The sequence below is a fragment of the Scylla paramamosain genome, chromosome 2, assembly GCF_035594125.1.
Source record: "Scylla paramamosain isolate STU-SP2022 chromosome 2, ASM3559412v1, whole genome shotgun sequence".
Classification (NCBI taxonomy): domain Eukaryota; kingdom Metazoa; phylum Arthropoda; class Malacostraca; order Decapoda; family Portunidae; genus Scylla; species Scylla paramamosain.
In genome coordinates, this window is record NC_087152.1 from 31,562,651 (window position 1) to 31,589,316 (window position 26,666).

Consider the following 26,666-nt stretch of genomic DNA (forward strand, 5'->3'; position numbering starts at 1 on the left):
CCTCCAATCTTTAGTGATTCTCCTATGTTCCTTATTCATCCTCTCCATTTCTTCCTATTTTCCTTCCATCCTGCTTTTGCCTCCCTCCCTCCCTCCCTCTTTCCTTCCATTTTTCCCTCCTCCCTTTGCTTCCTTTCCTCCTCCTCCTCCTCCTCCTTCTCCTCTTCCTCCTCCTCCTCCTCCTCCTCCTCCTCCTCCTCCTCCTCCTCCTCCTCCTCCTCCTCCTCCCCCCTTCCTCCTCTTCCTCCTCCTCCTGCCTGACCTTGAGCATGATGGCCCCCAGCAGTTCCTCCTCGTCATGTCCCTTGTACCACTCCAGCGCCGAGTCCTCGTGCAGCACCACCCACTCCTCGCGCCAGTTGGAGCCGATGAACCGCTCTGAAAGGCGTCAACCAACTCAGTCATGGTGCGACAATAATAACGTCATTTTTCGCCCTCTGGTGTTAGGAGTAAACATGTGTTGCTCTTATTTTGCAGCGACACAGGATCGAACTCGCACCCTTTAGGCTTTGAGTTGAACGCTGCACCACCAAACTACCAATCAAATAAAGGTAAACACTCACCCTATAAGAAATGTATAAGAATGCTGAACTCGCCTTGAAATATTTACCCTTGATTTATTTATCTCTGTATTCATCTATCAGTTTTGTTTTTGTTCGGGCCACCCCGTGTAGGATTGCCGGCCTGGTATATGTATGGCAAATTTTATCTCTTACGTCATGAGAGTCAGTCCATCAGTCAGTCAGTCAGTCAGTCAATAAGTCAATTATTTTCTCTTTTTCATCGCGGGGCTTCAATTTAGTCAGTCAGCTGTTTTCGTTTTCTGCTGAGTGATTGACATTCATTGGAGACTTAACTTAGGTATACATTATTATTTATTTACTCCATTTTATCATTACTGTATTATGGGTAAAAAAGTATCGGTGCAATGGGGCTCCGATGAATACCGTAAAAATTCTGTCAACTGCTGATTTCACACTATGTTTTCGTTTCCTTCGTTCTGTACAGCCGTAATGTTTCCCACACGTAGTGCGCCGATAGTTTTTTTTGTCCATAATACATCTTAGTTTTTTTGTTGCCCTTGGCCAGTGTCCCTCCTACATAAAAAAAGAACACCTGAGTCTTTCTTTTGCATGTGTGTGTGTGTGTGTGTGTGTGTGTGTGTGTGTGTGTGTGAGTAAGACTGATCGAAGCGCTTGATACTGAACCGCTCGTCGTTTTTATCGTTAAAGATTTTGCTTACGTTAAATCTCTCTCTCTCTCTCTCTCTCTCTCTCTCTCTCTCTCTCTCTCTCTCTCTCTCTCTCTCTCTCATACGCCTGGGGCAAGCATTGGTCATCACCCTGCGGTCACTTATCGGCTACAGGCGCTATACAGGCATTTCCTTCCCTCCCTCACCACTACGCGGCCCATCACCACGGTGTTGCGCGGGTTGAAATCACGCAATCGATCATCAGTTTAACTCTCACCGCTAAGGAGGCTAATCAATTTATTCTCTCTCTCTCTCTCTCTCTCTCTCTCTCTCTCTCTCTCTCTCTCTCTGTAAACGCGTGTAAAATACTGATATTTTGGAAGGAAAACAGAGAATTTCCATGTTGCTGCTGTTGTTGTTATTATTATTATTATTACTATTATTATTATTATTATTATTATTGTTAGTATTAGTATTAGTATTAGTATTATTATATTGTTGTTGTTGTTGTTGTTGTTGTTGTGGATTTTTTTTTTCGATACTGATTTATTTTCACACACACACACACACACACACACACACACACACACACACACACACACACAATTGTTTCACCGTGAGTTCTTTACGTAGTCCGAATCAAGAATATAGTGTTTCGAAGCTTTATGAATTAGCCCAGTTTGAGGTGCTGAGCTTTCCTTTGTATTTCTCGCGCCTCACAACTTTCGTTTTCTTCTTTTGCTCTGCTTTATGTTTTCTTCTTTTTCTTCTTCTTCTTCTTCTTCTTCTTCTTCTTCTTCTTCTTCTTCTTCTTCTTCTTCTTCTTGTTCTTCTTCTTCTTTCTTTCTTTCTTCTCTCTCTCTCTCTCTCTCTCTCTCTCTCTCTCTCTCTCTCTCTCTCTCTCTCTCTCTCTCTCTCTCTCTCTCTCTCTCTCTCTCTCTCTTCGTCGTATGTAAAAGAAAAGAAGACAGAGAAAACTGTCTTCTTCTTCTTCTTCTTCTTCATCTTCTTCTTCTTCTTCTTCTTCTTCTTCTTCTTCTTCTTCTTCTTCTTCTTCTTCTTCTTTACATTCTTCTTCTTCTTCTCCTTCTTCTTCTTCTTCTTCTTCTTCTTCTTCTTCTTCTTCTTCTTATTATTATTATTATTATTATTATTATTATTATTATTATTATTATTATTATTATTATTATTCTGAAATATTCTTAATGAACGAGATGCAAAAAAAGTATTTGAAAAGTACACAAAAATCCGGATCAACACAAATATCTTTTCCGTTTCCATCCAGCTGCTGTTCACGTCCATAGGAAGTGTTTACAATGTGCAGGACGTTCTCAGCGTCTTGCTTGAAGAACATGCTGCTGCTGATTTGTGTTTTTCTCTACTCTAAGAATTCCTAATGTGTGTTTATTTTACTGTGATCACTCTCACTTTTCATTTCTCTTTTTCAATTTCATTTCTTGTAACAAAATGGAGGATGTGCTCATAACGCCATAACTGCCAAGCAACTCTTGAATGAAGTGCATCAAGAACGAAACTGCCAGAATCTTTGGAGTAGCTCCCTGTAGAGCAGTGATAATCAAACTCAGTGCATGGGGAACTTGAATGGTACATGACTGTGTGTAAGAGTGCTCAGTAAGAAAGAAAACTGATAAGTCTAGGTCTGTTGCCTTAGACATATCAGAAGCTTTCGATAGAGTCTGGTACAAAGCTTTGATTCCAAACTGCCCTCCTATGGCTTCTATCCTTCTCTCTGTAACTTCATCTCAAGTTTCCTTTCTGATCGTTCAATTGTTGCTGCGGTAGACGACTCCTGTTCTAAATCCATTAACAGTGGTGTTCCTCGGGGTTCTGTCCTGTCACCCACTCTTCCTATTTATTCATCAATGATCTTCTAAACCAAACTTCTTGTCATATCAACTCTTGCGCTGATGATACCATCCTGCACTTTTCCACGTTTTTTCGTAAACGTCCAACGCTTCAGGAAGCCACAGAACGTCTAACTTCAGATCTCTCTAAAATTTCTGATTGCGGCAGAGAAAACTTAGTATTGTTCAATGCCTCAGAAACTCAATTCCTTCATCTATCAACTCGACTCAACCTTCCAGATAACTATCCCCTCTTTTTCAATGACACTCAACTGTCCCTCTCTTCTACACTGAAAATCCCCTGTCTGTCCTTTAGTCATAATCTAAACTGAAAACTTCACATCTCATCTCTAGCTAAAACAGCTTCGATGAAGTTAGGTGTTAGGCGTAAACAAACTTATCAACAGTTATAAAACAAAGAAGCAGTGAAATATACTTAGAGTCTGAGGCAATACTTGGATTATGAACTATTATTACAATTACATTACAGACCCACTGAAAAGTTCTGTGTGTCTTTCAGATGGCATGAAAGTTTAAGAAATTCTGACACTATTTCACAGTGTTGTGAAAAAGTATGTACTTCATTTCCCACAATTATACGATATGTGTTAGAAAAAAAGTATCGAGCCTTGTTAGACTTTTTTTTTTTTTATCATAGAAGACTTGTACTGCAGGATTTATTATCATATAAGAAGTATGTGTATTATATAAGCCGAAATAATGCTAACTAATTTAACGATAACGAATTTAATGTTATGTGTAAATAAATAGGTAAATAAATAAATAAATAGATAAATAAACAAGTAAAATTAAATAAATAAATAAATAAATAACGGTGATTACGATGCGCATGACGAAGATAACGATGCGACTCCACGATAACGATGCGATTCCACGATAACGATGCGATTCCAAGATAACGATGCGATTCCACGATAACGATGCGATTTCAAGATAACGATACGATTTCAAGATAACTATGCGATTCCAAGATAACGATGCGATTCCACGATAACGAAACGATTCCAAGATAACTATGCGATTCCAAGATAACGGTGCGATTCCTGTTTCCACGATTGCGATGCGGTTGTCGACGATAACAAAGTGGTCGATGGCGATGGCGAAATGATATAAAGTCTTTTTACCTACGCTGGTACTAGGACGAACCCTTTCTCCCCAAGGGTTCATCCCAGTCCTGTGGGTGCGAGGGCAGTGACGATGTTGTTACTATTGTTAAAGTTACACATCTACATAGAGTCATAGAGTATGCTGTGCATTTGTGGTCCCTGTGTAGTCTTTTAGAATCAGTACAAAAGAAGACTGGAATTTACATTCCCTTCAGAGGCGTAGGTTAAGCGGGGACTTGTCTTTGAGTGGTATGGGGCAGTGAAGTGTAGTCAGCCTGGTTACCCAGAATTGTGGGATACATGGAAGTGTGCATGAGATGACTCGTGTGTATAAGAGTGCTGACTATGAAAAGATATAAATAGTGATTAAAGTGTTACAAATTCATGTATTATATTAGTATATCACAGTACACTCACACACAACTCGCGCCTCACGTGTTTGAGATGTGGCGTCTCAAGACCAGAGAAAATGTCAGCTATTTATGTAATTCTTTTGTAATTAGTTGTCCAAGGCTCAAGTGTACATAAATTTATTTAAAACTCTCGGAAGGATGAAAAAATAAATAAATAAATTATGAGAAAAATTAGTAAAACAAAGACAAGAAATGCAGGAGAAGGAAGATTAGGAGAAGCATAGCAGGATAGCCGACGATTTCATGAAAAGAAGAGCAACGATTTACTATTGAAAAAAAAAAAAAAAGATGGAATTTATGTCTACTTTGTTTGTTGGGAAACGTGCAGATGCTTCGCAGTTGAGTTGAAGTGGAAGTGTGGATGTCTAAAGGCCGGTGCAGCAGCCTTGCCTGGCACTTTCCTTTCCGAGTTTCTCATCGCCTCGTACAGACTCGTACAGACACTCTCAACTGAGTTAGCCTACTTTCCTTTCATGCTTTTTTTTTTCTTCCTCTGATAGCGGTGGTGGTAGGTCTTTTTTTTCTTCTTTATCCTTATGGCGATGCAGTTTTTTTTTTTTTTTTTCTTCCTCTGATGGTGGTGCTTCTTGTTCTTGTTCTTCTGATGATAATGGTGGTGGTCTTTGGAGTTGCCAGAGTCGGGCAGACTGGTAAATCAGTTTGGTGGTCTGTTGCCAGAGTCAGTCAAGTTGGTGGTAGGGAAGCGCTGCACACTTACCTTGCCAGGATCAGTTGCCAGGGTCAGTCAAACTGAGAAGAGTAGGTAGGGATCAGTGGGGAGAGTAGGAGGTACTGCACACTCACCTCCCCTGCTCCCCAGTCAGTCAGTCTGTTGCCTGCTCCCCAGAATCAGTTAGTTTGGTGATCGGTACAGTTGGAGTTAGTCAGTTTGGTGGTCTGTTGCCAGTCAAGTTGCCGGATCAGTTGCCAGGGTCAGTCAGGCTGGTGGTCAGAATCAGAGTTAGCCAGAGTCAGAGTCAGAGTGGGGAGAGTAGGAGACTGCAAACTGACCTGCCCTGCTCCCAGAATCAGTGAGGTTGGTTGGCATGGTGGTGCAGAGTCAAACTAGGAGACTGGGAAGGGTAGAGAGGTGCTGCACACTCACCTCCCGTGCTTCTCAGGGTCAGTCAGGGTCTGTTGCCTGCTCCCCAGAATCATTTACATCAGAATCGGTACAGTTGGAGCTGCTATTTGGGGCTGCCAGGATGAGTCAGGCTGGTGGTCAGAAAAAAAAAACTTTGCTGGGGAGATGCTGCACACACACCTCCCCTCCTCTCCAGAGTCAGTCAGTTAGTTTGGTGGTCCGTTACCAGAGTCAGTCAGGTTACCGGATCAGATCAGTAAGGCTGGTGGTCTAATAAATCACCTCCCCTCCTCTTTTTTTTTTTTCTCATATATATATATATATATATATATATATATATATATATATATATATATATATATATATATATATATATATATATATATATATATATATATATATATATTTTTTTTTTTTTTTTTTTTTTTTTTTTTTTTTTACCTTCTAGTCCGTAGACTTGCCAGATTTAGGTGGAAGGGAGGTGCTGTGCACTCAACTCCCTTTCTTTTTTTTTTTTTTTTTTTTTTTTTTTTGCCTGGTAGTGCGTCGACTAGCCAGGCTTAAGGGGGGTGGAAGGGAAGTGCTGTGGACTCACTTCTCTTGCTCTCCCCGGGGGTGGAAGGGAGGTGCTGTACACTCACCGCTCTTATTTTTTATTTATTTTGTATTTATTTATTTATTTATTTATTTTTTTTTTTGCCTCGTAGTGCGTCGACTAGCCAGGCTTAGGTGGAGAGAGAAGGGAAGTGCTGTGCACTCACTTCTCTTGCTCTCTCAGGGTGGGTGGAAGGGAGGTGCTGTGCACTCACCTCCCTTCCTTTATTTTTTTTGTTCTTTTTTGTTTGGTAGTGCGTCGACTAGCCAGGCTTAGGTGGGGAGAGAAGGGAAGTGCTGTGCACTCACTTCTCTCTCTCTTCCGGGGGGGGGGGGAGCGGGGTTGAAGGGAGATGCCGTACACTCACCTCTCTTCTTTTTTTTTTCTTGCTCTCCCCGGGATTGGAAGGGAAGTGCTGTGCATTCACTTCTCTTGCTCTCCCCGGGAGTGGAAGGGAGGTGCTGTGCACTCACCTCCCTTCCTTCCTTTATTTTTTTATTTTTTTTTTTTGCCTCGTAGTGCGTCGACTAGCCAGGCTTAGGTGGGGAGAGAAGGGAAGTGCTGTGCACTCACTTCTCTTGCTCTCCCCGGGTGGGTAAGAGGCAGATGCTGTGTGCTCACCTCCCTTCCTTTTTTTTTTCTTTTTTGCCTGGTCGACTAGCCAGGCTTAGGTGGGGAGAGAGAAGGGAAGTGTTGTGCACTCACTTCTCTTGCTCTCCCCGGGGGTGGAAGGGAGGTGCTGTGCGCTCACCTCCCTTCCTTCTTTTTTTTTTTTTTTTGCCTCGTAGTGCGTCGACTAGTCAGGCTTAGGTGGGGAGAGAAGGGAAGTGCTGTGCACTCACTTCTCTTGCTCTCCCCGGGGGGTGGAAGGGAGGTGCTGTACACTCACCTCCCTTCCTTTTTTTTTTTTTTCTGGTAGTGCGTCGACTAGCCAGGCTCTCCCCGGGGGTGGAAGGGAGGACTGGTGCTGTGCACTCACCTCCCTTCCTTTTTTTTTTTTTTTTTTTTGCCTCGTAGTGCGTCGACTAGTCAGGCTTAGGTGGGGAGAGAAGGGAAGTGTTGTGCACTCACTTCTCTTGCTCTCCCCGGGGGTGGAAGGGAGGTGCTGTGCGCTCACCTCCCTTCCTTTTTTTTTTTCTTTTTTGCCTGGTAGTACGTCGACTAGCCAGGCTTAGGTGAGGAGAGAAGGGAAGTGCTGTGCACTCACTTCTCTTGCTCTCCCCGGGGATGGAAAGGAGGTGCTGTACACTCACCTCCCTTCCTTTTTTTTTTTTCTGGTAGTGCGTCGACTAGCCAGGCTTAGGTGGGGAGAGAAGGGAAGTGCTGTGCACTCACTTCTCTTGCTCTCCCCGGGGGGTGGAAGGGAGGTGCTGTGCACTCACCTCCCTTCCTTTTTTTTTCTTTTTTTTTTTTTGCCTCGTAGTGCGTCGACTAGCCAGGCTTAGGTGGGGAGAGAAGGGAAGTGCTGTGCACTCACTTCTCTTGCTCTCCCCGGGGGTGGAAAGGAGGTGCTGTACACTCACCTCCCTTCCTTTTTTTTTTTTCTGGTAGTGCGTCGACTAGCCAGGCTTAGGTGGGGAGAGAAGGGAAGTGCTGTGCACTCACTTCTCTTGCTCTCCCCGGGGGGTGGAAGGGAGGTGCTGTGCACTCACCTCCCTTCTTTTTTTTTTCTTTTTTTTTTTGCCTCGTAGTGCGTCGACTAGCCAGGCTTAGGTGGGGAGAGAAGGGAAGTGCTGTGCACTCACTTCTCTTGCTCTCCCCGGGGGGTGGAAGGGAGGTGCTGTGCACTCACCTCCCTTCCTTTTTTTTTTTTTTTTTTGCCTCGTAGTGCGTCGACTAGTCAGGCTTAGGTGGGGAGAGAAGGGAAGTGCTGTGCACTCACTTCTCTTGCTCTCCCCGGGGGTGGAAGGGAGGACTGGTGCTGTGCACTCACCTCCCTTCCTTTTTTTTTGCCTCGTAGTGCGTCGACTAGTCAGGCTTAGGTGGGGAGAGAAGGGAAGTGTTGTGCACTCACTTCTCTTGCTCTCCCCGGGGGTGGAAGGGAGGTGCTGTGCGCTCACCTCCCTTCCTTTTTTATTTTTCTTTTTTGCCTGGTAGTACGTCGACTAGCCAGGCTTAGGTGGGGAGAGAAGGGAAGTGCTGTGCACTCACTTCTCTTGCTCTCCCCGGGGGTGGAAAGGAGGTGCTGTACACTCACCTCCCTTCCTTTTTTTTTTTTCTGGTAGTGCGTCGACTAGCCAGGCTTAGGTGGGGAGGGAAGGGAAGTGCTGTGCACTCACTTCTCTTGCTCTCCCCGAGGGTGGAAGGGAGGTGCTGTGCACTCACCTCCCTTCCTTTTTTTTTTTTTTTTTTTTTGCCTCGTAGTGCGTCGACTAGTCAGGCTTAGGTGGGGAGAGAAGGGAAGTGCTGTGCACTCACTTCTCTTGCTCTCCCCGGGGGTGGAAGGGAGGACTGGTGCTGTGCACTCACCTCCCTTCCTTTTTTTTTTTTCTTTTTTGCCTCGTAGTGCGTCGACTAGTCAGGCTTAGGTGGGGAGAGAAGGGAAGTGTTGTGCACTCACTTCTCTTGCTCTCCCCAGGGATGGAAGGGAGGTGCTGTGCACTCACCTCCCTTCCTTTTTTTTTTTTCTTTTTTGCCTGGTAGTACGTCGACTAGCCAGGCTTAGGTGGGGAGAGAAGGGAAGTGCTGTGCACTCACTTCTCTTGCTCTCCCCGGGGGTGGAAAGGAGGTGCTGTGCGCTCACCTCCCTTCCTTTTTTTTTTTTCTGGTAGTGCGTCGACTAGCCAGGCTTAGGTGGGGAGAGAAGGGAAGTGCTGTGCACTCACTTCTCTTGCTCTCCCCGAGGGTGGAAGGGAGATGCTGTGCACTCACCTCCCTTCCTTTTTTTTTTTTTTTTTGCCTCGTAGTGCGTCAACTAGCCAGGCTTAGGTGGGGAGAGAAGGGAAGTGCTGTGCACTCACTTCTCTTGCTCTCCCCGGGGGGTGGAAGGGAGGTGCTGTGCACTCACCTCCCTTCCTTCTTTTTTTTTTTTTTTTTTTTGCTTCGTAGTGCGTCGACTAGTCAGGCTTAGGTGGGGAGAGAAGGGAAGTGCTGTGCACTCACTTCTCTTGCTCTCCCCGGGGGGTGGAAGGGAGGTGCTGTGCACTCACCTCCCTTCCTTTTTTTTTTTTTTTTATTTTTGCCTGGTAGTGCGTCGGCTAGCCAGACCTTAGGTGGGGAGAGAAGGGAAGTGCTGTGCACTCACTTACTTCTCTTGCTCTCCCCGGGGGGATGGAAGGGAGGTGCTGTGCACTCACCTCCCTTCCTTTTTTTTTTTTTTTTGGCTGGTAGTCCGTAGACTACTTTCCAGGGTCAGGTAGGGAAATGCTATGCACTCACCTTTATTTTTATTTTATTTTATTTTATTTTTTTTTTTGCCGGGTAGGTGGAGAGAAGGGAAGTGCTATGCACTCACCTTTATTTTTTTATTTTTTTTTATTCTTTGCATATTTTATTTATTTATTTTTTTTTTTTTTGCCTGGAAGGTGGGGGAGAGAAGGGAAGCGCTATGCACTCACCTTTATTTTTTAATTTTTATTTTAGCTGGAGAGAAGGGAAGTGCTATGTGCTATGCACTCACCTTTAATTTTTCTTTTAGCTGGAGAGAAGGGAAGCGCTATGCACTCACCTGCACTCACCTTTATTTTTATTTATTTATTTATTTTTTTTTTTTGTGCCTGGTAGTCCGTAGACTTGCCAGGGTTAGGTGGGGAGAGAAGGGAAGCGCTGTGCACTCACCTCCCTTGCTCTCCCGGGGGAGGTAAGGCGGTGCCTTCCTCCCCTGGGGAGGGTAGGGAGGTGCTGCACACTCACCTCCCCTCCTCCCCGTGGGCAGCTCCACCACCGTGCCTGTGTGTTTGAGGCACACATGGTGATGGAGGGATGCTCCTTGAAGGTTTTTGTGAGTTCCGAGAGGGGGGTTCGAACCTACGCGCCCCTCACTTCCCTCACGCCAAACTCCAAGAGCATCACTCTACCCACTGGGCCACGGGGGCCCTTTTTCTTTTTTTTAAAGTTGGTCTATTTCCCCATCTTATGTTCACGCCAATATGTATTAAAGAATTATAATCCCCCCCACCCTGCTCCCCGCGTGAGGCGATACGTAGTGAAGTGGTACGGTTGTTGTTGTTGTTGCTGTTGTTGTTATTATCATTATTATTATTATTATTATTATTATTATTATTATTATTATTATTATTATTACTATTTTTTTATTATTATTATTATTTTTATTATTATTATTATTATTATTATTATTATTATTATTATTATTATTATTACCGTGATCATCATCATTACCACCACCATTGATGCGTAGGTGGTTTGTGTCCGCTTATACCCCCGTCGTATGTTGTAAGTTGCAAGTTTTGCTAGTTCAGTATTTGTAACGCTGCAGACCACCTTGTTGTTTATTCTTGATGCACTGCACGGTGTTATTGGCATTTACTTCTGTTTTCTACTGTACTGAATCTATTTGTTTTGCAGAATTGATTTACTATCATACTACTTGATTTTCGCCAAGTTAATATTTATGTAGATTTACTTATTTGTGCTGTGTAGGATACTTTCTACTTACGTGTTTTTCTTCCTTTATGTTCACTAGGTAAAGGTGCACACTGGAATTATAAATGTTACTAATAATGATAATACTGATTATGGGTGACAAACTAAACTGATGAATAAACATCGAAAAATTCATTTTAATATAGCACATCCTGCATAGTGCTTTGTACGAAGTGCCGCGCACATGGACTTCAGAGATGCGATGTGCCTCACATGAAGGCCTAAGTGAGAGTGAATGCATTCAGGGTTGCCAAATTACTGAAGCAGAAAAAAAAGGGACAAATGCACAACAATAAGAGTCAAAAATATGCAGTAAAACCCAAAGTTTTTATTATTCCACTTCCAAATTTACCAAATATTACACGATGTGTACTGAGCACTGGGCTGTAGTGGACTACTGGAGCGGCGATCTGTGTATACGAGTACAAGTGCCACGTGCTTCGTCTGTCCTTCGCCTGGGCCAAAAAACGGAAACGAATTCCACGAATTTAATTTCAATGTGAGAATACCGACAGTGGAAGAGAGTTACTTGTAACGGCATATGCTAGGCAACTAGGCCTAAGGCCTTACAGCTCCCGACGTCTCATCTGACACCTGACCTCAATCCAGTGTACACTTACTGAGATTGGTGGGTTCAGGAGTGAATGCAAAAATACTAACAAGGCACAAAGAAGTGGCCGTGTTCATGACGTGTACCATATCCCTACGTCCCTACTTCATAACTATGGGGAAGGACTGTCGCTCTGCAGGCATTATGTTATTCCAGCAGCGATGTCATAACAAGCTAATCGTTATTATTCCACACACTTCACCATAGTTGCATACCATTTAAGTATTTTTTTTTTCTTATCATAAAATTAATCGATGAGTGCACGCGGGCCACACTAAATCAAGTGGCCCGCGGGCCCGCTGCTGGACACACTGCTCTAGACCATGTTTTTTTTTTTTTTTTTCCCACTCCACATAAATATGAACGCTCGTTTTGTGGGGATGGAAAACGAGTTTACCAATGACTCATCACAACACAACATACGGCATTTCTATAGACAGTACCCTGCCAACGTACTCCTGGCTTATTCATGAACACAGGTGGCTGTGTTGTTACTGTGTTCTCTACACTGTGCCTGGCGCTTTCAAGAGAGGCCTCAGTCAATCAGGCTCCGGCTACCATGCTACCAATAAGAGTGCACTTCTCAAGATGGAGCGCCGCACGCTGCATAGTTACCCTCTGCAACAGTGACCCCTGGTACCTCAAATCCCGATGATAGTCACTAACTGATTGGCTCCTTGACTTTTCAAAGCCTCTCAAAGGTAATTGTTCACCCTGTGGTAGAAGGAGGAGGAGGAGGAGGAGGAGGAGGTGGAGGAGGAGGAGGAGGAGGATCGAAAATTGCAGGGAAAGCAAGAGAAGAATACACAGAAAGTCCAAACAGCAACAGACCCTGAGGTCTTTACTGGGGTGTTTTGGTTAACTATTCTACGCTAACTAGTGGGAGAGAAAAACAGGATAGCACAGAGACCAAAGGAATACAAAAGAAGACCAAACAGCAACAGGCCATGAGGTCCTTGCAAGTTTGTTTGGGTAACTATTCTACTCTATTAGTGGGAGAGACAGGACAGCACAGAAGGCTCCTCCCCCACCCACCACCGATCCCTCCAGCCAAGGCTGGCCGGAAAAAGGAAGTGGTACCATGTATAGAAAAAAACAACATGGAATTTGAGAGGAAACTAAGAAAGAGATGATGACTACTTCTGCCACATACAATCTACAGGCAGTCCTGTTATTTGTGTCATCTGAGGAGGCGCTTCCTCTTCCTTAAAATTTGATTTTCTGGGGCACATTTTAACTAGACTATAGTGATGGGCGAGTTGCTCTGCGAGAACTCGATTCCTTTTACCATTCCTGTGACGTGGTCAGCAGAAAGTCGCCGAGGAACATGCCATCACTAAGGTCTCTTTATTCTGATTCTTTATCTTTGTTACACAGTAATTGCTTCTCTTCCTTGGTGAATTATACGCCCATCAGATGACATAGTTCGGAGTGAACGTGTTCGTTATTCAGACATGAACAATGACAACCGGGAATTAGTGTCTACATACTCGCCAAGACAGGTTTTAAATGAGTGAACAGTACCTGAGTTAACGACGCTTGATGGAACACAATTCCAGATATCTATGACGCAATTGAAGAAAAAAATGTTTGACTTCATTTGTTCGAAATCACTTACCCGACCGTAACGCTCTTCAAACGCTGATACCTCCGGAACTACGCGGCCGATCATAACGAAATTAGCACCGTATGATAACACAACTCTATCAATTTTATATGATAGAGCTTTCATCTCTTCTGTTGGGTGAAGTCAATGGACAACTTGCAAACAGTAGAAGGGTGTCGAAAATGGGAGTTCTCAAAAAGCTATTTAATCAATTTTAATGAAACTAAAGACGTGTCATGTTATAATTTCAATAAGATTCTTCATGTGATCTTTTTAGTAGTGCTGCGCATGCGCAAAGCCAAAATTCAAACTTTTTAACTAATTAACTGGTCAAGCTCACATTTTGTTGGTAATAAGAGTGACACAAGTTATAACGAAAAAGCATGTCAAATTTGCAACACTACTGCGCATGCGCAAAATACAATGTAAAACTTTTTTACAAATTGACCGTCAGTTTTCTGGAGTTTTCACCAACTTTGTTTTGTCTCAGTGAGAATGGATACATACCACTATCCAGCGGTATCCAGCACAACCACTGGGCTCCCGCAGAGTGTTGAGCTGGAGTGATCTGAATACTGAGCGAGTGTGCGATGTGCGCGGTGCCTGAAACTGCCGCCAACTTTTCAATTAATGAAATGATAAAGCTCAAGTTTTGTAGGTAATAAGATTAATATAAGTTATAATAACGAAAAAGCACGTCATGTTTAAATTTGCAACACTATTGTGCATGCGCAAAATACATAACAAAACTTTTTTATAAATCGACCGTCAGTTTTATGCAATTTTCACCAACATTTTCTTTGTCTCAGCAAGAGCGGACACACACCACTGAACGCAGAGTGAAATTTCCTATCCCACGGTATACAGCACAACCACTGGGCTCTCGCAGTGTTGAGCTGGACTGATTTGAATATTGGGCAAGTGCGGGATGCCTGAAATTGCCCCCCCCCTCCGCCTCTCTCTCTCTCTCTCTCTCTCTCTCTCTCTCTCTCTCTCTCTCTCTCTCTCTCTCTCTCTCTCTCTCTCTCTCTCTCTCTCCCTCCACGCTACGTTAATTACTGTACTTTCTAAGATTACAATCCCGTCACAGTTGGTCAGAATGTTTCTTAATTTATTAAAATTTACCCTTGAATAGTCGGGCACCTTTTCCCTCCTTTCATTAACTGTAGACTTATCGATTTCCGCACTGAACGTAATCATCCGATGGTCACCGGTGCCGAGTACCGGTCCGACTTCTGCGTTACTAACAATGTTTTCATTCGTCGTCAGTACAAAGTCTGAGACATTTCCATCTCTTGTCCGATGCGCCACAAGTTGGTGTCAACTACTTTCCTGTCGGTTACTCTACAAGTCGTAGCCCGAATGTGAATTTAAAGGATCGCTCTATCTGTGCACTGGTAAGTTAAAGTCTCATACAATAATTGACTCATTTTGGTTACAATTTTCTGCTATTTGCTCATAAATTTGTTATCAATAGTTTGAGTCTGTCTTGGCGGTCGGTAAATAATGCCAATTACACATTTGTGCGTTTTTAAGTTGAGTTGAATGTAGGAGGCATTTATGGCATCCATTTTGGCTGTGAAATTTTTGATGGGGTGGAGACTTGACTTAACGTGGAGGAGCACCCCGCCTCCTCCTCTGCACTGTCTACACTGCAGTATGTCCTGGAAGTGCAAATTCAGCTAAAAAAAAAATAAATAAATAAATCTCTGCTTGATGTATTAATGCAGGATTCCGTCACACCTATGACATCGTGCTCCTCCATGTAAACGATCTCTTCTAAATCCTGAAGTCTATTTCTCAAACTGCGCACACTGATATAACAAAACTTGAGACTCGCGAACAGATGAGACACTTACATCATTAATTACTGCGTTGTCTTTGCATGTTCCTGTCGACTCGCGCTTCTTGATGTGTAGTCTGTCACCGCATCCTGAAATAAACGTGCAAGTCTCGCTGACCCTACTAGAGGAGGAGGAGGTGGTGGTGGTGGTGGGAGGTGGGAGATGGAGTAGGAAGAAAAAAGATTATAGAATGAAAGGAGGAGGATTACTAGGAGGGAGAGGTGAACAAGAACGAAAACGATTAAAAATATTAAAAGAAGTAAGGAAAAAATCAATAAGGAAATCACGAAGATGAAGGTAAAGAGGGAAAAAGAAAAAAAAAGAGACAAGGTTAGAAGGAAATAAGGTAAAGAAACTAAGGAGAGGAGTGGCGTGAAGAGTGGAGAAATGTTGATGAAATACCGTCAGTGAAAAGAAGGAAGAGGAGAAGGACTTACGAAGGATTATAAATGACAACGAACTTTCATTTTGGTGCTGGCCTGAATGATTTCACTATTCTGCGCTGGTTGAGTCACTACTATGAGGGGGAAGCATGCACCAGTAAAAACCTCCTAGACCTTCAGCAGTCATTCCAGCCAAAGGTTACCGTGTAGGTGAATCTCTTAGCCAGTGTTAGTCAACTGGGTGGCTGTATTTTTTCAAAGGGTACTTTGCAATAGTGCATGGAGGGGTACGTGCCATGGCCAGTGTGTATAACAGTGTTCAGTACGAAAAGTTGTTTTAGAAAGAACCATGTAAGAAATTAATTTTGATTGAGATTAAAATATTACAAATTTATGTATAATATTATTATATTACACTTTTTTCCTCCCCCCTCTCCCGAGGACAGGAACAGCTCTATTTCCTATCGTTTTCGGATTCTACCCCCTGTGATCTTGGGGAACTGATAAGAAAGCGGGATTTTCGGGTGGGGGAGGCTAAAATAGAGCCAAATACCGCCTCTTACTACCAAAAATAAATAGGGAGTTACCTACTATTGCTACTGTTCTTGTTGTTATGATGGCCGCCACGTTCTTGATCTTGCTCTTGCTGCTAACATCCTACTCTAACTAAACCTAACCTAACCTGACTAAACCTAACTAAACCTAACCTAACTAAACCGGTAAATATAAAATTAAGCCGCAGCAACAGTAATGCAGCTCCCTTTTTATTTTTGGTGGGTAGCGTCGTTATAATAAATTTGCGAGACATATGTATGGGGTTATAAATACTCAGAATAAAAGGATCTATCTGATGAGAGAGATAAGAATTGCCGCTGTCCCAAGAAAAGTAACAAATGCCCATGAACCTAGTAGAAAAGGTGGAAGAAAATTTGTATAGTGGATGTAACAAGGGTGACGTAAGCAAAATTCTCAGGATCAGTAATCAGGATAGAACAAGAAGTAATGGCTTCAGTCTTGAAAAAAGTGATTGGAGACAAAATAGTGGAAGATGAATGGAATGGACTCGGTAATCACGTTGTTAGCGTTGATTCATTAATTAAAGGTTCTAGAATCGCTAATCCCATGTTAAATTGTCTATGTTCAACTCGTATCTCCTCCCTTAGTTATTGACCAATTTCTTTCATTCAAAAACATTTTAATCAGAAAGGATAAGAGAACAATGTCTGCTATCTTCTTTTTTTTCTTATATAATAATAAAATTTTTTTTTTTTAAATATTTAATTTTAAAATTAATTTAAAATACTGTTTATCACATTTATCTTAAGTTTCTACATTAACGCACTGCTTTCAGTATCGAGTTTGCATACATTTTTTTTTCATTCTATTCATCTTCGTTGTATTTTTATTTTTTTTTTTATCTTTCGTATATTAATGTATTTTCCATGTTTTTTTTTTTGTTTTTTTTATTCATACAGTTGTTTTTACGTTCACCGCATGCCATTTCACTTACCTTTCACCTTTCATATATATTTTCTTTTTATCAGCTTCCTGATGCACATTTCCTTTTCAGTGTACATACAAAAACATTTTCACTTGCCATATCTTTTTCTTTTTCTTTTTTTTTTTTTTTTTTTTTGTCTTTCCGTTAACTTTTCGTTTGACTTTTAATATCAGACTGTTCAGGTTGTCCCACGAGTTTTTGAGATCTTGAAGGACACTAAGTTTGCTCTGCCTCTGTCAGAAATTTTAAAAAGATTAGAGGTCAGGGAAGCCACAGAACACCTGACTGTTGATCTTGCTAAAATTTCTGATTGGGACAGAGCAAACTTAGCGTTGCTCAATGCCTCAAAACCCAACTCCTCCATCTGTCAACTCCACACAACCTTTCAGATAACTATTCCTTCTTCTTCAATGACGCAACTGTCTTCCTCTTCTACATTGAACATCCTCACTCTATTGTTTACTCATAATCTAAACTGAAATTTCACATCTTGTCTCTCGCTAAAGCTGCCAAGTTAGACGTTATGAGCCATCTTGCAATCTGCTAACTCTGTAGAGGGGCCTTATCCACCCAGGTATGCAGTGCGCTTCACATTTATGAGCTGGTTCCTTTCGTATTGCTTTCTTGAACAGGGTGAAATCAAAAGCAATTCGTCTTATCAACTCCTCTAACTGAATGCCTTCAGCCTCTCTTTCTTTGCGACAATTTGTTCTCTTTTTTTTTTTTTTTATGTAGAAGGGGCACAGGCCAAGGGCAACAAAAATCCAATATAAAAGAAAAAGCCCATTGAGATGCCAGTCCCAGAAAAGGGTCCAAAGCGGTAGCCAAAATTTGAAGGATAAGTATCTTGAAACTTCCCTCTTGAAGGAATTCAAGGGGGAGTCGAAGTACAGAAGCAGGCAGGGAGTTCCAGAGTTTACCAGAGAAAGGGATGAATGATTGAGAATACCGGTTAACTCTTGCGTTAGAGAGGTGGACAGAATAGGGGTGAGAGAAAGAAGAAAGTCTTGTGCAGCGAGGCCGCGGGAGGAGGGGAGGCATGCAGTTAGCAAGATCAGAAGAGCAGTTAGCATGAAAACAGCGTAGAAGACAGCTAGAGATGCAACATTGCGGCGATGAGAGAGAGACTGAAGACAGTCAGTTAGAGGAGAGGAGTTGATGAGACGAAAAGCTTTTGATTACACCCTGTCTAGAAGAGCGGTATGAGTGGAAACCCACCCCTCCTAGACATGTGAAGCATACTCCATACATGGACGGATAAGGACCTTGTACAGAGTTAGCAGCTGGGGGTGAGAAAAAAACTGACGGAGACGTCTCAGAACGTCTAACATCATAGAAGCTGTTTTAGCTAGAGATGACATGTGAAGCTTCCAGTTCAGATTATAAGTAAAGTGTAGAAGAGAGGGACAGTTGAGTGTCATTGAAGAAGAGGGGATAGTTGTCTGGAAGGTTGTGTCAAGTTGATAGATGGAGGAATTGAGTTTTTGAGGCATTGAACAATACCAAGTTTGCTCTGCCCCAATCAGAAATTTTAGAAAGATCAGAAGTCAGGCGTTCTGTGGCTTCCCTGCGTGAAATGTTTACCTCCTGAAGTGTTGATCGTCTATGAAAAGACGTGGAAAAGTGCAGGGTGGTATCATCAGCGTAGGAGTGGATAGGACAAGAAGTTTGGTTTAGAAGGTCATTGATGAATGATAAGAAGAGAGTGGGTGACAGGACAGAACCCTGAGGAACACCACTGTTAATAGATTTAGGAGAAAAACAGTGACCGTCTACCACATCAGCAATAGAACGATCAGAAAGGAAACTTGAGATGAAGTTACAGTGAAGGATAGAACCCGTAGGAGGGTAGTTTAGAAATCAAAGCTTTGTGCCAGACTCTATCAAAAGCTTTTGATATGTCCAAGGCAACAGCAAAAGTTTCACCAAAATCTCTAAAAGAGGATGACCAAGACTCAGTAAGGAAAGCCAGAAGATCACCAGTAGAGCGGCCTCCACGGAACCCATACTGGCGATCAGATAGAAAGTTGTGAAGTGATAGATGTTTAAGAATCTTCCTATTGAGGATAGATTCAAAAACTTTAGATAGGCAGGAAATTAAAGCAATAGGACGGTTAGTTTGAGGGATTAGAACGGTCACCCTTTTTAGGAACAGGCTGAATGTAGGCAAACTTCCAGCAAGAAGGAAAGGTAGATGTTGACAGACAGAGCTGAGAGAGTTTGACTAGACAAGGTGCAAGCACGGAGACACAGTTTCGGAGAACAATAGGAGGGACCCCATCAGGTCCATAAGCCTTCCGAGGGTTTAGGCCAGCGAGGGCATGGGAAACATCATTGCGAAGAGTTTTAATAGGTAGCATGAAGTAGTCAGAGGGTGGAGGAGAGGCCCCAACAATCGCCCAGAATCGTCCAAGATAGAGTTTTTAGCAAAGGTTTGGGCGAAGAGTTCAGCTTTAGAAATAAATGTGATAGCAGTGGTGCCATCTGGCTGAAATAAAGGAGGAAAAGAAGAAGCAAAGTTATTGGAGATATTTTTGGCTAGATCCCAGAAGTTACGAGGGGAGTTAGATCTTGAAAGATTTTGACACTTTCAGTTAATGAAGGAGTTTGTGGCTAGTTGGAGAACAGATTTGGCATGGTTCCGGGCAGAAATATAAAGTGCATGAGATTCTGGTGATGGAAGGCTTAAGTACCTATTGAGGGCCACCTTTCTATCATGTATAGCACGAGAACATGCTGTGTTAAACCAAGGTTTGGAAGGTTTAGGTCGAGAAAAAGAGTGAGGAATGTACGCTTCCATGCCAGACACTATCACCTCTGTTATGCGCTCAGCACACAAAGACGGGTCTCTGACACGGAAGCAGTAGTCATTCCAAGGAAAATCAGCAAAATACCTCCTCAGGTCCCCCCAACTAGCAGAGGCAAAACACCAGAGGCACCTCCGCTTAGGGAGATCCTGAGGAGGGATTGGAGCAATAGGACAAGATACAGATATGAGATTGTGGTCGGAGGAACCCAACAGAGAAGAGAGGGTGACAGCATAAGCAGAAGGATTAGAGCTCAGGAAAAGGTCAAGAATGTTGGGCGTATTTCCAAGACGGTCAGGAATACGAGTAGGGTGTTGCACCAATTACTCTAGGTCGTGGAGGATAGCAAAGTCGAAGAGTAGTTCACCAGGATGGTCAGTGAAGGGAGAGGAAAGCCAAAGCTGGTGGTGAACATTGAAGTCTCCAAGAATGGAGGTCTCTGCAAAAGGGAAGAGGGTCAGAATGTTCTCCAATTTGGAAGTTAAGTAGTCAAAGAATTTCTTATAGTCAGAGGAGTTAGATGAGAGGTATACAGCACAGATAAATTTAGTTTGAGAGTGACTCTGTAGTCGTAGCAAGATGGTGGAAAACTCGGAGGATTCAAGAGCGTGGGCACGAGAGCAGGTTAAATCGTTGCGCACATAAACGCAACATCCAGCTTTGGATCGAAAATGAGGATGGAGGAAGTAGGAGGGAACAGAAAAGGGGCTACTGTCAGTTGCCTCAGACACCTGAGTTTCAGTGAGGAAAAGATGAGGTTTAAAAGAGGAGAGATGGTGTTCTACAGATTGAAAATTATATCTTAGACCGCGAATGTTGCAGAAGTTAATGAAGAAAAAGTTGAGATGGGTGTCAAGACACTTAGGGTCGTCGTCAGAAGGGCAGTCAGACCTGGGGACATTTGTGGTCCCCTCCCGAGATGGGGACTCCGAGGCTGGTGTAGGAGTCGCCATGAATTTATTTATTTATTTATTTACCTATTTTTATTTTTATTTTTATTTTATTTTATTTTTTATTTTTTTATTTTAGTTTATTTTATTTTATTTATTTATTTATTTATTTATTTACCTTATTTATTATTATTATTATTATTATTATTATTATTATTATTATTATTATTATTATTATTATTATTATTATTATTATTATTATTATTGTTTTATTTTATTTTATTTTATTTATTTATTTTTTTTTTTTTTTGTGTTTGTGTGTACATAATATCTAGGAAGGATGCAGGGAGACAGGGAAGAAAGGAGGGAAGGACACAGCCGTGAAATACTACATACTACTACTCTCAGTACTACTATTTTTGCTACTACTACTGTTACTACTACTACTACTACTACTACTACTACTACTACTACTACTACTACTACTAATAATAATAATAATAATAATAATAATGATAATAATAATAATAATAATAATAATAGTAATAATGATAGTTAATAATAATAATAATAATAATAATAATAATAATAATAATAGTAATAATAATAATAATAATATTAATAATGATAATAATAATAATAATAATAATAATAATAATAATAATAATAATAATAATAATAATAATTACCATTGTTGTTATTAAGAATAAGTGAAAGAAAAATTTTAGGCTAGGTTAGGTTAGGTTAGGTCCCGAGCAGAGCAGGACAGAGCCGAGCGAAGAGATAGACATGTGGGATGTAAATAGAGGTTGTAAGAAAGTGAAGGAAAAAAAATATTTATATGGTGAGGGAGAACGTAGATGGCTAGAGAATCGCCTTGCTTTTGCTTTATTATAATTTTGATAGAATGCTAAATGCTTTTGCTTTCGTTTTTGTGTAGTTATTATTAACCGTTGTTTCCATATCTATGATTTTTTCCTAATATACATGTGTTTATTTTCTTTTCAGGCTGCCTTACGTAGATGACAGTCCAGCCGTCCGGTGAACTTTGAAGGAAGAGAAGTTAAGGTAAATATTGAATTACTTGCAGAAAGCTCTTTATTTATATACTAACTTATCCATCGAATAAATCATTCACGCCTGGTTTTCTCTCAAAAAAGAACATATGAACCTGCACAAAGTGACTGCCACTGCCACGACAAGCGCGAACAAGACTGCCAGTGACTTTTCATTCCCCAGACGGCAGAAACCAAACTTGGCTACGCTCATACCCAGCTTTTATTATAATCACAACTCGGCAGACAAATGTTCAGCCAAAAGACACACACGCTAGTAGTACATTTGTCTGCTCGTATATATATATATATATATATATATATATATATATATATATATATATATATATATATATATATATATATATATATATATATATATATATATATATATATATATACACGTCCACAGCAAACCGCAGTGTCTCTGCTATGTTGGCTGTTCCATTAAGGAGTCTTGCACTGTTTTTGTTACTCTTATCTTTCCAGTGAATTTCCTCGGTAGTTTTTGTAAAGAAGAACCTTTGATTAAATGCTTATCTTGAGACTTTCTTCTCAAGATAAAGGAACACATCTGGAATTGGGTAGAAGAGGAAAGGCTGGGTATTCTACGAGTAGATTTGATAAAACACCAGCTTTTACTAGATGTATTATGTTTAGGCAAAGTTCCGTATCTTTATAAATGAGTAACTGCCACGATTACCATTGCTTTGTTGTAGAAGTCCTAGTCCTCCTATAATGATGTAAAGTGCCAAGGCGTTTCCTTATCAACTGTCGGGGACGTGTGTCTCTTTTTTGCTCCGGATTCCGATTTATTTTATTTTTTTTTTTTTTTTTTAGTTCTAGAGGGAATGTTCTAAATTTATTACGATTTATGCTTAGTTTTTACTTTTTTTTTTATTATCCATCTATATTTATCTGTCTACCTATCTATATATCTATCCGTCTACCTATCCATCCATCTATCTATCTATCAATCTATATTTATATGTATGTGTGTATCTATCTATCTATCCATCTATCTATCTTTCTATCTATCTGTCTATCTATCTATATTTATATGTATGTATCTATATCTATCTTTCTATCCATCTATCTATCTATCTATCTATCTATCTATCTATCTATCTATCTATCTATCTATCTATCTATCTATCTATCTATCTATATATATATATATATATATATATATATATATATATATATATATATATATATATATATATATATATATATATATATATATATATATATATATATATATATATATATATATATATATATATATATATATATATGCACACACATTTATCTTTCTGTGATGTTACTTGTTTGGTGTCATCACACATTGTATATTCATGCAATCAATTTATGGAGGATGTATGTAAGGGTGTCCGTTGTATAAAGAGGGTAAAGTGGTGTGTGTGTGTGTGTGTGTGCGTGTGTGTGTATGTGTGTGTGTGTGTGGGTGGCTTCTTGTAGCTTCCTTTATTTTCTTATGTTTTTATGTTCTTATAAAAGAATAAATGTCATGGAACAAAATTGTAAATAAGAAAGAAAAAAAAAGGGGGATGGGGGAGAAGAGAATACCATCCATATAATAATAATAATAATCCCGTGAAATAATTTTTATAGCCTAAAGGAACGGTCATGAATATAAAAATTTTCTTGCCTCTTGGTTACGTAAACAAAATTTTGTATATGCTTTTGCAATCAGTAAAACTTTAGAACAAGAAAATTAAATGAAATTGTAGGCTACATATTGTTAAGTCAGATGTTGACTTGTGGAGATGAAGGAGGCACACGCGGAGTGGTATCCCTTGGTTTGCCAGGCAGCTGGGAAGTAACCATATTCCCAGTTTCTGCTGGACCAGTCACAGGAAAAATCCCAATCACAAAACATTGTAGATTAAGAGAAAATATGACAGAACTGATAATATTATGTATTTTGAGAAAATTCATTGTTAATATTTAGATCCAAAAATCATTAATAGACAGTGTTAGAATCTAGGAGTACGTGGGACCATTAGCAAAAATGTTAAAGAATTTGTGAATGTGGACGGATGATAAACTATTAAGGATATTTCAAAATTATGTCATATAGTTAAGCGAAGGACTAGTTCCTGGGATGTACGGCGTCCACTATGTAAGGCTGTGCGCGAGATTTCGGCGTCGTCATAATTGAATTAAATTAATCTAGCAGTGTGGTAAAGCCCACACACTTCCTATCTGTTGGTGTCTTTCACCCCATTCTTTTCACCCCATATTTTCCTCTCTCTGTATTGTTCTTCTTTACTTCCCCACTCTTTTCTTTCCGTTCTGTTCCGGCGTCGTCCCGGGAGGCAGCGCTCAGCTGTACTCACCGATAGACTGACTACTAACAATTACTTATGGGCCACATAACAAGGCCCAACCAAGCCAGCCAGGCTTGGTTGGCAATCAGTAACAACAACAAGAACATTTCGGCGTCAGATAGACTGACATCGTTGTTCATAGGTATGTTTGTCAGGGCCCGAAACCCTGGATTGTTTGAAGGTTTTGTTCATATGAAAATAATAATTTGTGTGCCTATATGTATTGATTATTTGTGTGAGAGTGTGAGAGACTGACATCGTTGTCCACACAGAGAAGAAGGATGTAAAATTTCCTTTGCCAGTTAGTTATTATTACTATTTTATTTATTTATTCATTTATTTATTATTATTATTATTATTATTATTATTATTATTATTATTATTATTATTATTATTATTATTATTATTATTATTTTATTTCATCTTATTTTATTTTATTCATTTATTTATTTATCTTTATTTATCTTTTATTTATTTATTTATTTTTCTTTTTTCTTTTTTTTCTTTTCTTTTTGAGGGGGTAGGAAACAAAATTTAGGATGTAAACAGATAAGGAAATATTGTTTCGGATAAGGCAGTAGTCAAACACCAGTGATACACACACAACTGAATGTAACACCTACACAATTAGGATGCTTTCTACCAAAAATTAAGGTAACCCCTCAGGCAACAATTAATAGTTATAACATACTCGTATTCATTTAAATTCTATTATTATGAACTGATTAGTTAACATTGTTCCCAGCATAGGAGGTTCCACAACTCCAAGGTAACAGAACTAATTTCTAGAAATATTATTGTGAATAAGAAGAGAAAAAATAATTTGAAAACTTTATTATTTAGAAGCTAACTTCAATAAAACTCAATCTATATGTCATGGAGTTTTCCAGTGCCTTATAGACCTCCGGCTGCAACGCTGCCATATAAAGCAAGGTCAAAATTATTTGGGGGAAACCATGACTGGTGGCAGCTAATCTAGTATTTATATATATATATATATATATATATATATATATATATATATATATATATATATATATATATATATATATATATATATATATATATATATATATATATATATATATCAACAACAGCTAAATCAAAACTAAATTGAACAATAAACTAAATCAAAGCCAGAGTACTTCAATACGAACTTTAAATAAATGCCCCAAAATTTAATTAAACCCTTTAGTTAAAACAGAAAGAAACACTCAATCTACACTGACGCACCCCCACCCTCTCTCCCCCTTTACATAAGGGCATAAGAATAAATAAATAAAAACTAAGTTCTTCCCCAATAAATGAATAGATGAATAAGTAAATAGAATGAGAACTATGTCTTTTTTTTGGGGGGGGTTAATACTTCTTTTCAAAATATGTATTGATATGTATTTATGGATTCTTGCGCTCAGTTCACACACACACACACACACACACACACACACACACACACACACTGGAATCTCACCTCCAATAAAATCACATTGTATTTTTCTGTTGGTGAGTGGAAGTTCGCTTCCCAATGTCAATCTTCCCGCAGTTTTATATAAGTTCTCCATTTTTGCGTGTGAGAAAAGCATTAGATTATTGAGAGAGAATCATTACTATTGTTGTATCTTGGCCAGTATTCTGAAACGCTTTGCTCTCTCACCACAACTATTTTTAAAGGGTTCTCAAGAGTGTTTCTCCCGTAAATAATGTAGAAATCTTGCCAATCTGGGCTAGAACCATTAAAACATCCTTAAAACTCGTGTAATTTTAACTACATAGAGCCTTTTGGAAGTATCTGGGGTGCGGACGTGTCAAAATATAGTACTTTTAAGCACTTTCTCTCTCACAACCACGAAGGGGGAGAGAGAGAGAGAGAGAGAGAGAGAGAGAGAGAGAGAACACAGATAAGGAAGGGGGAGAAAGAAGGGAGAAAAACAGAAGGACAATAAGGAAAGGAAAAAAAAATAGCATGAAAGAAAAAATAAAGAAAAAAATAATCTTGTGATCTTTGATGTTTGAAAATCGTAGGGAAGACAAAGTAAATTGATATAATAGACAGGCAGACACAAGCAACTGGACAGATAGACAGATAGAGATAGGCAGACAGACATACATACCTCTGCTTGTTTATTCGCAGTCCAGTCAGACAGATGAGTAGATAAATACATATTCCTATCTAGTCGTGCACAAACAGACAGACAGGTAGATAAATAGACAGACAGACAGACAAACAGGTAGATAAATAGACGGACAGACAGGTAGATAAGTAGACAGACAGGTAGATACACACAGACAAACAGACTTCCATCCACCCGTCCCACCTCCCCCCTCCTCTTCCCCCTCCCCTCCCCTCCCTTAGGCAACCTCCTGGCCTGGTCTGCTTCTCCCTCCCCTTCCTCCTGGGCAGCCTCCTGGCCTGGCCCGGACTGCCTCTGCCTCCCCCCTCCCCTGGACAGCCTCATAGCTTTGCCGGGGCTGCCTCTCCTTCCCCCCCTTCCCGAAGGTAGCCTCCTGACCTGGCCCTGGCTATCTCTCCCTCCCCCATTCTCCCTCCTCCCTCCATCCCCTCCCACCGGCTGTGTGAGTGAGTGAGAAATGAGTGAAGCAACGGGTGAAGATAGGAGTCAAGAACCGAGTGAGAGTGCAAGTATGAAGTGAGTGAATGAGTGAATGAGTGAATGAGGGGACCAGTGATGAAACGAGTGGTGTGTAATTGAGAAAGCAGTGAGAGAGAGAGAGAGAGA

General features: G+C 40.6%; 2 protein-coding genes across 14 annotated transcripts in view; one reads left to right on the plus strand and one right to left on the minus strand.

The window, feature by feature from the left end:
- LOC135113225 (probable serine/threonine-protein kinase PLK) overlaps positions 1-26,666 on the plus strand; it is a 148,849-nt gene that overhangs the window by 90,825 nt on the left and 31,358 nt on the right. For all 12 annotated transcript variants that reach the window (XR_010274822.1, XR_010274819.1, XR_010274818.1 and 9 more), the window contains one exon: positions 21,528-21,587. The gene's annotated coding sequence lies outside the window, so the exon portion shown is untranslated. The remainder of the gene's footprint in view (positions 1-21,527; positions 21,588-26,666) is intronic.
- The window catches only part of LOC135113214 (uncharacterized), a 48,298-nt gene that overhangs the window by 10,764 nt on the left and 10,868 nt on the right, over positions 1-26,666 (minus strand). For both annotated transcript variants that reach the window (XM_064028387.1, XM_064028380.1), the window contains exon 5: positions 263-378. In XM_064028387.1, the coding sequence (XP_063884457.1) occupies positions 263-378 (116 nt within the window). The remainder of the gene's footprint in view (positions 1-262; positions 379-26,666) is intronic.